Source organism: Mycena indigotica (genome assembly GCF_014461135.1).
Source record: "Mycena indigotica strain 171206Taipei chromosome Unknown Mind.scaff0007, whole genome shotgun sequence".
In the NCBI taxonomy this organism is placed as follows: domain Eukaryota; kingdom Fungi; phylum Basidiomycota; class Agaricomycetes; order Agaricales; family Mycenaceae; genus Mycena; species Mycena indigotica.
This window is the reverse complement of record NW_023503006.1, coordinates 617,065-633,923: the sequence shown is the minus strand read 5'-3', so window position 1 is coordinate 633,923 and position 16,859 is coordinate 617,065. Positions and strand designations below refer to the sequence as shown.

Below are 16,859 nucleotides of genomic sequence, written 5' to 3'. Positions count from 1 at the left end.
TCTCCATTGTATAATTCCTCGTTCTCTTCATCATACATACCTTCTACTCCCTTTCAAGACTAAATCTACGTGTACCACAATGGAAAGACAAGTTGGCCATGGGCAAGCGGAGCTGCACCTTTTGCTGCCGCTTCCCACTTTTCCAATGCTGCATTGGCCTCCTTGAGCTCGCGCCGCAGCCGTTCACGTTCCAAGAATAACATGTCCCTCTTCTCTCAGCTCGTCCATTTCCCCTTTGACCTCTATTAGCCGCGCCTGGTAACGCTCCAACTCTCCACGCAGATCGAGAGGAGCGCGTTCATCTTGACGCTGTTTTCTACAAACTGTAAGTAAAGGAATATATCACAGAAGCCAGTTACGCACCTTGGAGTTGCTCAATCTCCAGCTGAGACAGTTCTTGCCCCGCCTCTTCGCCATAAAGTCGATCCGTAAATGTCTGGTCTCCCGTCTGCGAATCCAGCGCACCGCCTCGCTCGAAATATGGCCTGCGGTTAATTGGCCACAGCGAAACGGCCACGCACATTGAGCTTGTATCTGGGCTTGAGCAGCCTCTTCTGCTTCCCGAATAGCTGCCAAATCCGCGTCATGGGCAACGACAGCCCGCACATTCTCTTGCTGGCCTTGGGCTTTGAAGAGCAGTTGGAAAGATGTCGATTAAGAGCCGAAGTGCTCTTGTAGTCCTTCTCGTAGAAAGGACGCTTGATGACAGCGAGCACGAGCAGAAAAAAGAGCCAGGGCCCAGATGACGCGTAAAAGCATCTGCCTGGAAATTCAGATGAGATGACATATGACAAGTCCAATCGCGCACCTAAGCACATTAGTGTATGTCCCAGCTTTACATTCTACATGGAAATGGGGACTGGATTGACCGTTGGACGCGTTTTTGAGGGGTTGGCCGGTTTGTGAGCGTGTTGTCACCGTCGGACGACGTTGTTTGGCTGTTGTGAGCGTCTTCAGAGCTTCCTAGTGGTGATGCGCAAGTCGCTGACGATATTGACGGTCGCCTGAGGGACGGCGGCGGGAAAAATGCGGACACGTGATCGCCATTATGACGCAGCTATTTGCACGTATTTGCTTGACTATGCTAGGAGCGTTGAGGCCATAAAAACAAGATATACATAGAAAGAACGGATTCGCAGTGTGTGATGCAATTATATATCTCCAATTATTTCTTCAGACAAGAACTTATACATACACAATCGGGCTTGGGCGCGTGTTTCCGCAATTCCCGTTCGACTGAATCAAAAAGTTAGCTTCAGAAGGATGAGAAGTGGAAGAAAATCGCACTAGAGGCAAGATGTTTGCTGTAAGCAGCATGTTTGCGCATAGTGGCCAGTTGGGGACGAATAGCATTGGTGAGAGCCTCTTTCTGCTCGCCTTCCGCTACTGCAAGCGCTCGCTGGAGAACATAATCTGAATCGCGAGTGAGAAGGGCTTATCACAGTCTTCTTAGTTGGAAAACTCACTGCCGTATTGATCCTTCATGAGCAACCCGATTGGTGTCAGGCCATCAGGTCGCAAAGCCGGTCCCATCAGTTCTTCGATTATCGCCTTGCGACCATCTGAGTCACCAAAGATCATCGCCTTCTCACAGACGTTGGAGGCAAACTTGTGGCAAGCCATTGCTAGCACGCGCCCGCAGGCTGAGTAAGAATGGACGATCGGTCGCAAGGCAATCCGTTTTCCAGAATGAACTGGACGATATAGTTCTACAACCAACGCAATAAGCCAACTTGAAGAGGAAAAAGAAAGGCAAGTACTAGCACTGACCCCAAATTGATCTTGCATAAGATTAGCGGTATGACTTGTAAGTTCATCGAGAAGTGGCCGGGTGTATGGTTCAGGAAGGTGACGGAGACATTGTTGCAAGACATGACAGCCAAATGGATGAGAAGCAAGCCCATGGGCGTGGCCGATGAATGTTGAAATGAAACCAAGTCTGTCAGGGGAAACTCGTTCGATAACCTTCTGAATAACCTTGATGCGAATGAGTCATGTTCATTCCCCAGCCTCAGGTAGATCACCTACGTGATTCCCGTTCGAGTCTTTGGCACATCTGAGAATATGGGGCTCGAGTTCTTGAACAAACTTGACTTGCTGCTCCGGAGTTACACATTCAAAAGCCTTTCATTGTTGTTAGCTATTCGTAAGTTGGTTAGACGTCGACTTGACTTTTTGCACGACGCGGCAGCCATAGACATTGGATGATAGATAGATGATATGGCCTTCCATGGCACCAACAAGAGTGTCCTTGTGGGCCTGGGTACCATGTTCCAGTAGCTTCTGTATTACCTGCAGTGAGCAGAGTCGTAAGCTGGGGACGGCAAAAGTTGAAGCAACTCACATAATTACCGAAAACATCTTGAATTAGATGTAATGTATTGTCGGGGTCGATTTCATCGAATACGCATTGGATTTCTTCACTTGTGGCACTATTGAGCTTGGTTTGAATGAAACGTGATCCGTGTGGATCGCTGCTGAATTTGACAATATGACCTTTGAGGTTCTTGAGCTCCCATTTCTTGCCCTTAGCCAAACGAAACTGGTCCAGCATCTTAAATGAGGGTGTTTGGGTTTCAAATCGGCGACTTCCGCGCGCCATCATACCAAACCCAGGCCCACCACCGTACATATTGAGTATTTGGTTCCTATAATCAGGCTGAGGAGGATAGCCCATCATGATGGGAGAGAGCGGTGGAAACATCGCATTGCGTGATGCTAGCTGCTGTTGCAAGTTGTACTAAACGTGCCATTCAAGTTGTCAATAACGCAAGACGATAAGAGCGGTGTCAAGTTCATACCTGCATTTCAATCTTCTTCTCAGTTATTGTAACCGGCGTTGGAGGCAGTTGCGATGGAAGCATGGGTGACGGCGGTTGACAAAGTATCGGAGAGGTTGGATAGTAAAACGGCGGAGGCAAGTTGTAGTCGAAAAAGGCTGGTTGTCTTGGGTCAGGCGAACGGTCTGGTTGAACGATGGTATATGGAGGCATCGGTGGTCGAACAGTGGTATATGGAGACATCGGTGGTCGGTAAGCATCAAGATCTAGACTTGCATAGTGCCAGTGCGCGCATTCAGGAAAGGCTTCAGGTCCAAGCGCATGCCATGATTGTTGAGGCAGAGGTGATGTCGGAGAGGTGGAAGCTTGTACTCGGAGGATTTCCCTGCGTGAAGGTTGGATGGTAGAACAGCGGAGGTAAGTTGTGGTCGAAAAAGACTGGTTGCCTTGGGTCAGACAAAAGGCTGGTTGAACAGTGGTATATGGAGACATCGGTGGTCAGTAAGCATTCAGATCTAGACTTGCATAGTATGTGTATTCAGGAAAGGCTTCAGGTGCAAGATCATACCGTGGTTGTTGAGGCAGAGTTGATATTCGAGAAGTGACTCGAAGGATTTCCCTGCGTGACGGGGACGGTTCTAACCCCCACAATTGAACAAAGAAAACTTTCTTCGAGGTAAAAACAGACATACCACTCACTGCCTTAGAGGACTCTACGGATGCATTGCGTCGTTGAGAGCGACAATTCAACTGTGACTCAGACCAGATGTCACAGATGTCATACACCACCATTGAAATGATATGTAGATTAGAGCTTATTAGCTGCCACGAAAAACGCGTTTTTTTCTTTTCTATTTGCCTTGTAATTTCCTTCTAAAAATTTGAGAAGTGGAGCGATTTTCGTTGAAACTTTTGCTATCAGCCGCGGTGTCAACGGCCTGTCATCTCAATAAGGCGAGACCGGCGTTGATTCCGGTGATGCTGCTGAGTCACTCGACGGCTTTCCTCCCGCCAGAATGTCGCCGTAACATGCCTTGCCCGCTCTTCCAGCCAGTTCTCTCCACTCTCCACTCCCACCAACCCAATTGCTCTTCATCAGGTTTCAAAGCAGCGCTGAAAGCCCCTGCTCCACCTCACTTACTGTTGGCGGACGATCACGCAACAAGACGCGTATGACGCTCCAAAACGTGTCGCGCTTGAAACATGTCCAAGTCGCGTCGAGCTTCAAGGAAGGGTTGGATAGCATGGAAGTGGCTTGTTGGCATGGATGCTGGGCTCCATGGGCGAGCCGAGGCTCCACCATAAGGACATGGATAAAAGGTGTGTGTGGTTTCAGTCAGTATTCCTCCGCAATCCGCTCACCAGCCATGGAACGCAAAGACGGTACCTACGCACTCTACAATTCTACGCTCAGCAAGCCCTTTCGACTCCCCCGGTATCGAAGACCTCACCTCGCGGGGTTTTTTTGGCCAACTTGACGAAGCCGAGCTAGCACGACAAGCGCCAGTGTCTGCATCTCCCACTGGATACAGCTCTCCCTGGTCCCCACTCGCTTCCAGCATCCAAGTGCGTTAAACATCCCAGATTCCGCTCATACGAGTCATGGATGCAGTAGTTGTTCGCTAAGGCCCACACCATGTTCCTAAGGACTGGGCTGGTGAATCTAGGAACGTTTGCGGCGGCCTGTGCTATCATCGTAGCAATAGATGGAATATCCCCTAGTGCCAGCGGGACTGGTTGATCGGTTTATCATCGTGCTGAAGAAGAGTCAAGGAGAGTGGTGCCCGAGATTTGAGGGTGTCAGCAGTCATGCTGAACGATAGAGGATCGTCTTCTGAAAAGCTGTACGCTTACTGCTCATGCGTGAATTTGCCGATGCAGGAATGTGAGCACGAAAATACGGATGGCCGGGATCTTCGTATGCAAGTTACTTCACTTCTGTCGAACATTGCTTTCCAACCAGCTGAGTTGCCCAAATGGACAGGGCCTGCCGAGCATAATGAATATCATCCAGCAAAGCCGTCAAAACCTTTTCTCTTATTAGTCTCGGTTAACAGAACGGTACTATGGTGAAATGCGTACCTGTAATTGAAAATCCACGATTTCTCCCTCAATTCTCAATGGATTAGGATGGAAAGTAGTGCATTTTGAAGGGCCTGTTCACCCGTATAGGCCGATACAAAAATCGAATGTACTTTACCCATTCATGGCATGAATGTCGTCCATTCCATTCGTCACCACACCTGTCCACCGTGGAAACCCCGCAATCGTGACCCATAGATCTTGTCGGAACTTGGGAGGGACTTCGGACAGCTGATTGAAGGAAAACTCAGAGAAAGTTCGGGTCAAACACGGAGAGATATCAAAATTAAAGTTGACGAGCAGATTAGCCACGAGTCAACACGCTGCGCTATGCGGGTCCTTCGAATCCAGAGTTTAATCGGTCGCGCAAGCCGCGAGAGTTTGCCTGCAGAACCACAGCAGAGACAATGAGATGAGTGCGTAAGCTTTTCGTAGTCTCTCCGCTCAACATGGTGAGAACCTCGGGTCCTGAGAGGTAAGCGAAGGGTGATAGATTCTCTGCGAACAGTCGCATAAACTCGTTTGTGATGAGATCGAGAGTAAAGCGCTTGAGGTCGTAATTAGCTTCCTTAAGCTTTTCAGCGAACTCGTCCAAATCAAGCTCCGAAAGTTTCCGTTCATTTTCTGGATTGTCCATGGTCAAGCCGACAACCCAAGACGGGTGCTTGTCTTGGATGTCGTCTTCATCGTAGCCAATATCATCCATAGCCATCTTGCGCGCAAAGTTCGTAGTCCTCTGGGTGGATTCGTGTGTTGTCTAGCGGGTCATAAGTGTGCTCGTCCTCTGCGCGGAATTTTCCCTGGGTTTTGAGGTCTTCCTGCCGCGTAATTCGAATGAATCCGGCAGCATTCATGAACAACGACTTGGTCAAGAGTTCCGACTGATGAATTGTTCCCGATTGATGATGTTCTCGCCCTTGTAAAAGAATTAGACAATATCCACAACTAAGAGTTACAGTGTTTACCAAGCGCTCAATCATTTTCACAAGTTGCTCAGTTGCTGGGCCTGCGAGGACCAAGACCACAGATGGTAACAGCGTTTGGTAGTACGCGTCACCCACGGCACGATTGATGTCCACTCCAAATTTGTTGACTACATCGATGAGCACCCGTTAACAGAGCTCCTTCAAGTTCAAGAGCTCCGGAGAAGAACCAGAACCAGAGAGGAGGTGGTGGTCGCGTCTGTGATGCCAAATGAAGGGTACTTCAACAGACTCGATGAACAGTTGTCGCAAAGTATATGTCACAGCTTCAACGAAGTGCGGGCTGAAAGGGTTAAGCTCGCCGTTGGGGGTAAAATAGTCCAAGGCTTTCTTCTTGGAGACGCGCGGAGTCACCCAGATAGCGGCATCGTCAAGTTCGTCGGAAGAGAGATGGAGTGACTGGAGCTTTGGAAAGCGTACAAGACGCGAGTTACATGCGCTCAGGAGAATCCTTCACGCAAATAAGATCGTCATCTTCTGTTGGGAAGAGATTCTGTATTGTCGAGGGTTCGAGGACCTGAACGAGAGTTAATGGATAATTGTGGGGAAGGCAAGTTTGCGCACACCCCATCCTCCATACCATAGTCGTAGTCATGCCCATCGTCAGAAACATCGTATATCTCAGGCTCTTGCCATGAATATGTCCATGAGAAAATGAACATGAGGCTTTAGGTGGAATCAAAAAACCTTGCATTTATGCCTGTGAGTTCTAGACGAGTACGAACCATCTTTCTCATAAGCTCGTCTAGGGCCTCTGCAACACAGTCTCCAATCGCGGTGGCCTTTCCTTTCCCGCAGAACGGGTCCGACGAGCGAGTTCCGTTGCAGGGCTTGCTGTTTTTTTTCTGGCAAATCTTTCTGGCTGCTGGGTGGTGTACGGTGCTGGGTTTGGGATCGAGGCGGCGTACAGTGCGCAGAATGGCGAAGCAGGCACTTGTTGGGCTGCAAGCGTAGTTCTGCTGCAGCAGGCAATTAGCCACGAGTCAACACGCGGCCATAGATCTTGTCGGAACTTGGGAGGGACTTCGGACAGCTGATTGAAGGAAAACTCAGAGAAAGTTCGGGTCAAACACGGAGAGATATCAAAATTAAAGTTGACGAGCAGATTAGCCACGAGTCAACACGCTGCGCTATGCGCGCACATGTTTCCTTCTATCCCAGACACAGAGTCGAAGCGCAAAGCGCGCGCTCTCGTTCATCCCCGGTTGGCGGCGCGTTGACCATCAGTCATGTCACAGTCATGTCACACCCATCCCCGTTTTCTTCCCAAGACCTCCACCACCGTTGGGCGCGCTCTGCGCCTTCGGTGGTAGGCCTTATTTCTGGTCACTGTTGGGCGCGCTCTGCGCCAACAAACCACTGGCACACATCGTAATGTTGGCTTCTGGTGAGTCGTTCTTAATATTTCGGCGTTTTGTTTTTCGCTGATGGTACTTTGCGGGTCTAGCTCGATGAGTCGCCTTGCCGTCGATTGAGAAATTGGGTAAGTCCTCATGTCTCTCGCAAGATTCAAGACAGGAACTCAATCTTCATATCCCAGCTCCCTAATCCGACGTGTAAACAGCTGGCGACGCTGCGGCCGAGACTTGGGAGTAAACTCTGACCTGCGTCATTATACAACTTGGCTTTACAAAGTGCACAATTCTCCTCCTCGACCGCTTCTTCCAACATCCACGAAATCTTCTTGGCAAGCCTTCTTCGTGTCCTCCATTCTTGCATCATTTGGGATGGCGTTTTTGCTTCTCAGCGCCGCTTAAAATCGTCCATCCTTGTGAAGGTCGAGGAGGAATGAGTTAGGTATGTGCTTCAGTTTGAGCATGTCAAGGTCTGATAATCGATACTAGCGCTAGCGGTCTCACTCAGTCCCATCGACAAAAATCCAACCCATTGGCGTCGTGTCTTCCCCCACGTCTTCATTGACGGTCATCATCACTGGGTCAGCCAGACACCAGCAAACTGCACCCTACTCCCACGATTTTTGAACTTCTGGCAATGTATGCGTCTACAAGCTCGATGCTGTTCCCATAGCGTCGCCCACAATTGTCGAGACGATTTCCTTCCCAAGACGGCCGCACTGTTCGGCGCGCTGTGCACTGTTAATAAAATATTGCCAACTTTCACGTTTGCGTCGACGGGGCCAGCAGCGCGTGTCGTGCCATCTATGTAAGCCACGTGCACTGATCGATGCCGTCAACACAATTGTCGCAACTCGAGCCAAACCACCATGAGGCATCTATGTCCCCCTTCCCTCTCAAAGGTCTTGAACGCGATTCAGCGAGCCCTCGGTCCGTAGTTCTTCACTGGATCTTCCAATGAGCTACTGATTTGCATACTAGTCTTTGTCTGGCAATGGATCTTCTTTCAGGCTACAGAAACGTCCAGCATATTGTGTGGGATCTTGCTCCAAGTTGAAGACGCCCACGAAACCTCCGAAACCAGGACAGTCTATCCCGGCCTCGATGTTGCTCACGGCCTGGCTTGCGATATTCTCGTAGGCTGCTTGACATCCTTCAATCTCCAAGTGGCCATTGTATCGGGCTCTCTTCTTGACCTCGTCCGCGGTTATAGACAAATGGGAATCATCACAAAGGACCACTATGAAATTATTCGCCTAATCGACAAGCGCATTCGTTTCCTCGCGTTAGCTGCCGCACCCCTCTTTACCGACCCTCCCGAGTGGGAGCCATATGATCCTCGTTTTATCGGTGTCCTTCGACTGGCTTTTTGTTATCGATACGCTGTTCTCAAGAAAGCCAGGCAAAATATCGACTCGGTACTCCGAAAGCTTTCTCCGGCTTCCACATTACCGGATCAAATCTGGCTCCAAATATTCCAAGCGGTATACACAAGGGAAATGGGTGGTAGAAAAAGCCTCGACGTCTGGAATCTTGAACGGGTTTCGTCTCATTTTAGGTCCCTCGCGCGCGCGCCTAGTCTTCGTCGCTCCTTATGCGTAACTGCAGTGCCACACAACTGGGCCCAAGCCTTCCTACTTGATAGCATATCCTGCTTGACGATTCAGCCCCAGACGCCTGTCTCGCTCGAGACGTTTGACGCCCGGCATACGCCCAACAGCCTCTGGGGTCCTAACCAAAGAATTCTTCCGCCGTTATTGTATGTTCTTCTTAGGGATTGCGTACCAATTTTGGCGCAATGCATTTCCATCGATGGATTCAGTGATGCCGAGTTCGTCGATCTGCACAACGGTCTTGCCACAATCCGCCTACCGCGCTTGGAACGTCTTGGAATCAGAGCCACCCCTGCGTCGCCTGACGTTACAATCGAGGCGCCGTTCCTACGAGCCGTCTCATTGTACAGTTGGTGGCCCGAGCGCTCTATCTGCAAGCTCTCCCTCCCTTTTGCTCAGCTAACAGACCTCTCCTTGTACGGGGTATCTTCGAAAGAAACATATCAAGTCCTACAACTCGTCGACGTTGGGAGGCTCACGTCCCTCAAACTTCATATTTACAATCTCGGCAAAGAACACCCCCTGGGATTCCCTCGTCTCCCTCCCTTATCGTCAGTTACGACATTCGAATGCGAGGTTGGCGTTCCGCCGGCATGGAACATTCCTCTTCTGGAAGCGCTTCGTCTGCCGCAGGTGGAAGAAGTCAGTTTGACTTTCCACCATGGTATTGCAGCCTCCAATACGGAACAGACGTGTGTGCGAGTCCTTGATTTGGTTCATCTGGCTCCATGGGACGCGGTGCAAATCCTTACTCTAACTCTGAACGACGACGATCTTCAAGCATGGGGCCTCATAGCAGCTTCCCAGCGTATGCGTAATGTCCACAGTCTGACAATCGACGGTTATAGGACCTGGCAAGAGATTTTCACGCTGCTCTCTGACCCAGCTTGTTTTCCAAAACTAAGAAAACTGGTCGTCAACGCAGATGCCCTTATCTATTTTACTGGCCCGAAGAAAATCAACCTTGGAACTTGGATAACCCGCGGTTTATGATGGATTATACACATTCGGATGAAGAAGAGCAATTACAACCTGTGATCGATTTTTTGCAATCTCGGGCAAAACAAGACGACGCGACGGGTCCCTCGATGAATTCATCATTCGCTATGGTCATCCTGTCGGAAATCCCAGGGGAGATGTCGAAGAATACCTGCATTGGATGCTCAATGATGTCCGAGGTTGCTGCCGGGTCTTGGTAGAGTCATATAATGTTGGCCTTATACCCTGGCTTTGGGAACGCCAATGGTTGACGGATGGTTCACGATATAGGGCTCAAGGACACGAGTTTCATGGCGATAATTTTATCGTTGTCTAGAGACTGTTACGAATTGGGTAGACTACTTCCATATGCCAAAGCGATCACTGCTTTCAAGTTGTTCTACAGACTACCGCTGAGAATGGAGATTATCAACGCGATTTTGCCAAATATTCAATCTACTGACAAGGAGAATTCGAGACTGCAGGTGAAGTATTCGGCGTGCAAGTCAAATCGGGAGTTCTGTCGTGCTTGAAACTCAGTCGGGCGCAAAAAGAGAACGACTTTATTATGTTGGACCTGTATGACATAAAGCACAAGTAATACTATGAGTAAAGACAAGAGAAAGTAGGATATAAGAAAGCATACCTGAGTCGGGCGCGATAGAGAACGACTGAGGTAGCTCCTGAGTATCGTATTAGGCGTAGCTCGATCGAAAAGGAGATTAAGGGGAACGTATGTGCGCGCGTCTCTAGAGAGACGCGCCGGGTGCCATAGTTAGGAAGCTCGGTGGGAATCCAACTAACGTAGACATGTGTTGAAATGGATGTTCTTCCCGGCGACATTTTATTCTCAAGTTCCAAGAAGGCAAGATCTGGGGCCAGTGTACTGACTTAGATTCCAGTTTAGAGTCGCCTTGCAGTTCGTAGTAAAAAAGCTCCTCCAAGCCCACGTTTTGAGTGCGGCATGGATGAGCCTTCGCCAGTGGTTTGTGGACGCAGAGCGCGGTCGACAATTACCGGAGGCAGGACCAACCGTTCGCGTCCACTCCAAATGAGTTGCGACGAAGCGCAAAGCTGATGGCTGATCCGCGGTCACGAGGTCAGCCACATCACACTTTTCTTCCTAAGACCATCACCGCTGTTGGGCGCTCTGCGCTATCCGTGGTGCGGCAAGTCTTGCGTTTTGTCGACCGCGCTCTCTGCGTCGACAGAATGCGCGAGGTATGGAAGGCGGAAGTCGTCCGAGCTGTAACAGGAGCTCATACAACGCTCTTTTCGCCGTCTCAGACAAGTCCGCTGACCCTAATTTGGCCATGGGCTCAACGCGCTAGAAAAGAAAAGCTAGCTCCCTTCAATGCCGATGGACCACAAACATATCGAAATGCTTGCCAAGCATCTGAATTGGCAGAACGCTTCAGAACGCTTCCTGCCTGACCCTTCCTGACGATCGCAAACATGGAACAATTAGGAGCAACGCTAGGGCCGAGAGTTGCGATTAAATTCTGACCTACGTCATCGCCAGAACGACTTAAATTCGCCCTCTCGTTCGATTCACCCGCCATCCAACCATGCCCGTCTTCTCCGCCAACTCTCTGCCGCATTCTCCCCTGATTCCCTTGGCCCTCCCTGGTCGCGGCAAGGAATACCCCGATCTGTCGTTGGCCCCGGGCCATCCTTTTGCTATCAAGCTCAAGGATGGTACCTTCGCTGACGTCTACATCTATCATCAAGACACGTCTCAGGCGGGACTAGAAAAGACTTGGGCATGGGAGCGTACTCTCACCATTCCAAGCAAAACTGAATCAGAGTTGGTGGAATCAGGTAAGCTTTTGCTTTCTGCCATCGGCTACCTGTTCTTCATCTGTTCTAGGATGGCTCAGACTCAAAAGTGGCGACCTTATTGCGTCTCGCAGTTCTGCTGGAACTCAGCTCCCTCACAATGACGTTCCCATGGCTTGGGTCGTCGGCAAGTAAGTTTCAATGCGCTTTTGCTGTTTTACCCATTTAATTGACCCTGTCTACAGAGAGCTCATTCCTCTCGATATCAGCGACGCTACACTTATCCAACGTAACCATTTTCTGGGACCTAGCACCGAACGCACCTTGCAGCGCCCAGCGGTTCAAATTATCGATGGCCAACAGACACTTGTTGGCGGCATAGCTTTCGAAAGAAGCCCGATTGCCAAGTATTGGTGATGTTTGGAAACGCTTCCTGGAAAGCAGCGATTATATGATAAGACTATTGATACGCTAGAGAAAGGCTTGATGTACAGTATGGATATACAAATTCAGAGTTGGCGGAATGGTAAATGCTTTCGTTTACAGTGAAGAGGAACAGTTTGCGAACGCAACAAGGAGGAGGAGTCTAATTTTTTGCCCAGTTGGCTCCTCGTTATAGCATTCTTTACCGAGCTCAGAGGCCGCATAGTTAGAGGATCGTTGGAGCGTTGGATAGGCGCTGGAGAGGGTTGGTTGTTGTACCTAGTATAAATTCGCTCGGTTTGTTTCTAGATCTGTTGGATCAACATGGCTTGCTTACATCATTCGCTACGATGGCCCGGAGTTGCGTCATGTATCATTGATCCTGTGATACAGCGCTGATGTTCGGATGGTTAGAATTTGCTTCAAAGCACAGGGCAGAAATTAGTGAGACGCTCAGGCTGCTCGTTCGCTTCTATTTATTCCATTCCAAAGCGCACGCGCACGCAATAATCCCGCGGAGTCGTCACCGTATCAGTCACGTCACACTTTTCTTCCTAAGACCGCCACCACTGTTGGGCGCGCTCTGCGCTATCGGTGGTGTGGCAAGTCTTGTGTTTTGTCGACCGCGCTCTGCGTCGACAAAATACGCGAGGTATGGGAGGCGGAAGTCGTCCGAGCTGTAACAGGAGCTCATACAACGCTCTTTTCGCCGTCTCAGACAGTCCGCTGACCCTAATTTGGCATGCACTTCCCACTCTTACCATCCTATCCTTAGTAACTCCATGCCCTTCATCTCGCCGCGGTACCCGTCGCTCCACTCCAATGGACTTTGCAAGTGCACCGCCAGCCAAACGAGCAAAGATCGCTCGTGAGTATGTGGAGTCTCTCGAGCGACAAGCGCGCTTTCTGGGTGCTCATGTCACCCTTGCTGGCTCCCAAATCAATCAAATGCAACAACGTGTCAATGCGAAGGAGGGTAGGCAATCAGCTCGACCGAAACTCAATGTTGAGGCTCGTCCCTCGACTTCCGAGGAGGGTCTACGACTTGTCGAGGAACGCGATTGAGCAGCGCGGGAAAAAGAGGCAGAGAAATCTCGAAAAGAAGATGAACGGAGGCCTAGGAACGTGAAGAGGAAAGGGACCGTGTGATGAACGCGTCGAGCATGGTTTTCCGCGGGGCATTGACAGGGCGGAAGAAGAACAACCTCAAGACCATTGCCTATGCCCTCGGAATTTCGATGGACGGCACGAACAAGCAGCTCCTAGAGCGCATTACGAACCATCTTGACCAGAACCCTGATGTACGTGCAGACCCGCGATTCGCTGAGCTGGGCAGCGGCCGTATCCGAGAATGCTGAAAACATCAAGGATAATACCCCAGCACCTTCTCATTCCGCTCCTTCACCAACGACACGACTCCCCCGCCGATATCACACCATGAACTCATCTTCCTCGTCCACCTCTTGTAGATATAACAAACATGGCCTATACTGGCCGACACCCTCCGTCTTCCAGTTCATCCATGACCAACACCATACCTTTTACACCTAATCCCCCTTATACCTTTTCTCCATTGTATAATTCCTCGTTCTCTTCATCATACATACCTTCTACTCCCTTTCAAGACTAAATCTACGTGTACCACAATGGAAAGACAAGTTGGCCATGGGCAAGCGGAGCTGCACCTTTTGCTGCCGCTTCCCACTTTTCCAATGCTGCATTGGCCTCCTTGAGCTCGCGCCGCAGCCGTTCACGTTCCAAGAATAACATGTCCCTCTTCTCTCAGCTCGTCCATTTCCCCTTTGACCTCTATTAGCCGCGCCTGGTAACGCTCCAACTCTCCACGCAGATCGAGAGGAGCGCGTTCATCTTGACGCTGTTTTCTACAAACTGTAAGTAAAGGAATATATCACAGAAGCCAGTTACGCACCTTGGAGTTGCTCAATCTCCAGCTGAGACAGTTCTTGCCCCGCCTCTTCGCCATAAAGTCGATCCGTAAATGTCTGGTCTCCCGTCTGCGAATCCAGCGCACCGCCTCGCTCGAAATATGGCCTGCGGTTAATTGGCCACAGCGAAAACGGCCACGCACATTGAGCTTGTATCTGGGCTTGAGCAGCCTCTTCTGCTTCCCGAATAGCTGCCAAATCCGCGTCATGGGCAACGACAGCCCGCACATTCTCTTGCTGGCCTTGGGCTTTCAAGAGCAGTTGGAAAGATGTCGATTAAGAGCCGAAGTGCTCTTGTAGTCCTTCTCGTAGAAAGGACGCTTGATGACAGCGAGCACGAGCAGAAAAAAGAGCCAGGGCCCAGATGACGCGTAAAAGCATCTGCCTGGAAATTCAGATGAGATGACATATGACAAGTCCAATCGCACCTAAGCACATTAGTGTATGTCCCAGCTTTACATTCTACATGGAAATGGGGACTGGATTGACCGTTGGACGTTTTTGAGGGGTTGGCCGGTTTGTGAGCGTGTTGTCACCGTCGGACGACGTTGTTTGGCTGTTGTGAGCGTCTTCAGAGCTTCCTAGTGGTGATGCGCAAGTCGCTGACGATATTGACGGTCGCCTGAGGGACGGCGGCGGGAAAAATGCGGACACGTGATCGCCATTATGACGCAGCTATTTGCACGTATTTGCTTGACTATGCTAGGAGCGTTGAGGCCATAAAAACAAGATATACATAGAAAGAACGGATTCGCAGTGTGTGATGCAATTATATATCTCCAATTATTTCTTCAGACAAGAACTTATACATACACAATCGGGCTTGGGCGCGTGTTTCCATAATTCCCGTTCGACTGAATCAAAAAGTTAGCTTCAGAAGGATGAGAAGTGGAAGAAAATCGCACTAGAGGCAAGATGTTTGCTGTAAGCAGCATGTTTGCGCATAGTGGCCAGTTGGGGACGAATAGCATTGGTGAGAGCCTCTTTCTGCTCGCCTTCCGCTACTGCAAGCGCTCGCTGGAGAACATAATCTGAATCGCGAGTGAGAAGGGCTTATCACAGTCTTCTTAGTTGGAAAACTCACTGCCGTATTGATCCTTCATGAGCAACCCGATTGGTGTCAGGCCATCAGGTCGCAAAGCCGGTCCCATCAGTTCTTCGATTATCGCCTTGCGACCATCTGAGTCACCAAAGATCATCGCCTTCTCACAGACGTTGGAGGCAAACTTGTGGCAAGCCATTGCTAGCACGCGCCCGCGAAGCTGAGTAAGAATGGACGATCGGTCGCAAGGCAATCCGTTTTCCAGAATGAACTGGACGATATAGTTCTACAACCAACGCAATAAGCCAACTTGAAGAGGAAAAAGAAAGGCAAGTACTAGCACTGACCCCAAATTGATCTTGCATAAGATTAGCGGTATGACTTGTAAGTTCATCGAGAAGTGGCCGGGTGTATGGTTCAGGAAGGTGACGGAGACATTGTTGCAAGACATGACAGCCAAATGGATGAGAAGCAAGCCCATGGGCGTGGCCGATGAATGTTGAAATGAAACCAAGTCTGTCAGGGGAAACTCGTTCGATAACCTTCTGAATAACCTTGATGCGAATGAGTCATGTTCATTCCCCAGCCTCAGGTAGATCACCTACGTGATTCCCGTTCGAGTCTTTGGCACATCTGAGAATATGGGGCTCGAGTTCTTGAACAAACTTGACTTGCTGCTCCGGAGTTACACATTCAAAAGCCTTTCATTGTTGTTAGCTATTCGTAAGTTGGTTAGACGTCGACTTGACTTTTTGCACGACGCGGCAGCCATAGACATTGGATGATAGATAGATGATATGGCCTTCCATGGCACCAACAAGAGTGTCCTTGTGGGCCTGGGTACCATGTTCCAGTAGCTTCTGTATTACCTGCAGTGAGCAGAGTCGTAAGCTGGGGACGGCAAAAGTTGAAGCAACTCACATAATTACCGAAAACATCTTGAATTAGATGTAATGTATTGTCGGGGTCGATTTCATCGAATACGCATTGGATTTCTTCACTTGTGGCACTATTGAGCTTGGTTTGAATGAAACGTGATCCGTGTGGATCGCTGCTGAATTTGACAATATGACCTTTGAGGTTCTTGAGCTCCCATTTCTTGCCCTTAGCCAAACGAAACTGGTCCAGCATCTTAAATGAGGGTGTTTGGGTTTCAAATCGGCGACTTCCGCGCGCCATCATACCAAACCCAGGCCCACCACCGTACATATTGAGTATTTGGTTCCTATAATCAGGCTGAGGAGGATAGCCCATCATGATGGGAGAGAGCGGTGGAAACATCGCATTGCGTGATGCTAGCTGCTGTTGCAAGTTGTACTAAACGTGCCATTCAAGTTGTCAATAACGCAAGACGATAAGAGCGGTGTCAAGTTCATACCTGCATTTCAATCTTCTTCTCAGTTATTGTAACCGGCGTTGGAGGCAGTTGCGATGGAAGCATGGGTGACGGCGGTTGACAAAGTATCGGAGAGGTTGGATAGTAAAACGGCGGAGGCAAGTTGTAGTCGAAAAAGGCTGGTTGTCTTGGGTCAGGCGAACGGTCTGGTTGAACGATGGTATATGGAGGCATCGGTGGTCGAACAGTGGTATATGGAGACATCGGTGGTCGGTAAGCATCAAGATCTAGACTTGCATAGTGCCAGTGCGCGCATTCAGGAAAGGCTTCAGGTCCAAGCGCATGCCATGATTGTTGAGGCAGAGGTGATGTCGGAGAGGTGGAAGCTTGTACTCGGAGGATTTCCCTGCGTGAAGGTTGGATGGTAGAACAGCGGAGGTAAGTTGTGGTCGAAAAAGACTGGTTGCCTTGGGTCAGACAAAAGGCTGGTTGAACAGTGGTATATGGAGACATCGGTGGTCAGTAAGCATTCAGATCTAGAC

General features: G+C 49.8%; 2 protein-coding genes across 2 annotated transcripts; both read right to left on the bottom strand.

Annotated features, from left to right (window-relative positions):
* Positions 1–1,255: 1,255 nt before the first annotated feature.
* MIND_00805500 (PUM-HD domain-containing protein) lies at positions 1,256–3,023 on the bottom strand (the record flags this gene model as incomplete). Its single annotated transcript, XM_037364733.1, has 6 exons — positions 1,256–1,413; positions 1,467–1,977; positions 2,029–2,124; positions 2,173–2,292; positions 2,345–2,740; positions 2,802–3,023. The coding sequence occupies 6 exons, from the start codon at positions 3,021–3,023 to the stop codon at positions 1,256–1,258; spliced, it is 1,503 nt and encodes a 500-aa protein (XP_037217975.1).
* Positions 3,024–14,812: 11,789 nt separating this feature from the next.
* On the bottom strand, positions 14,813–16,581 carry MIND_00805400 (PUM-HD domain-containing protein; the record flags this gene model as incomplete). The annotated part of the gene is made up of 7 exons (XM_037364732.1): positions 14,813–14,970; positions 15,024–15,267; positions 15,329–15,535; positions 15,587–15,682; positions 15,731–15,850; positions 15,903–16,298; positions 16,360–16,581. 7 exons carry the CDS (start codon positions 16,579–16,581, stop codon positions 14,813–14,815), a joined length of 1,443 nt encoding a protein of 480 aa, XP_037217974.1.
* Positions 16,582–16,859: the final 278 nt, after the last annotated feature.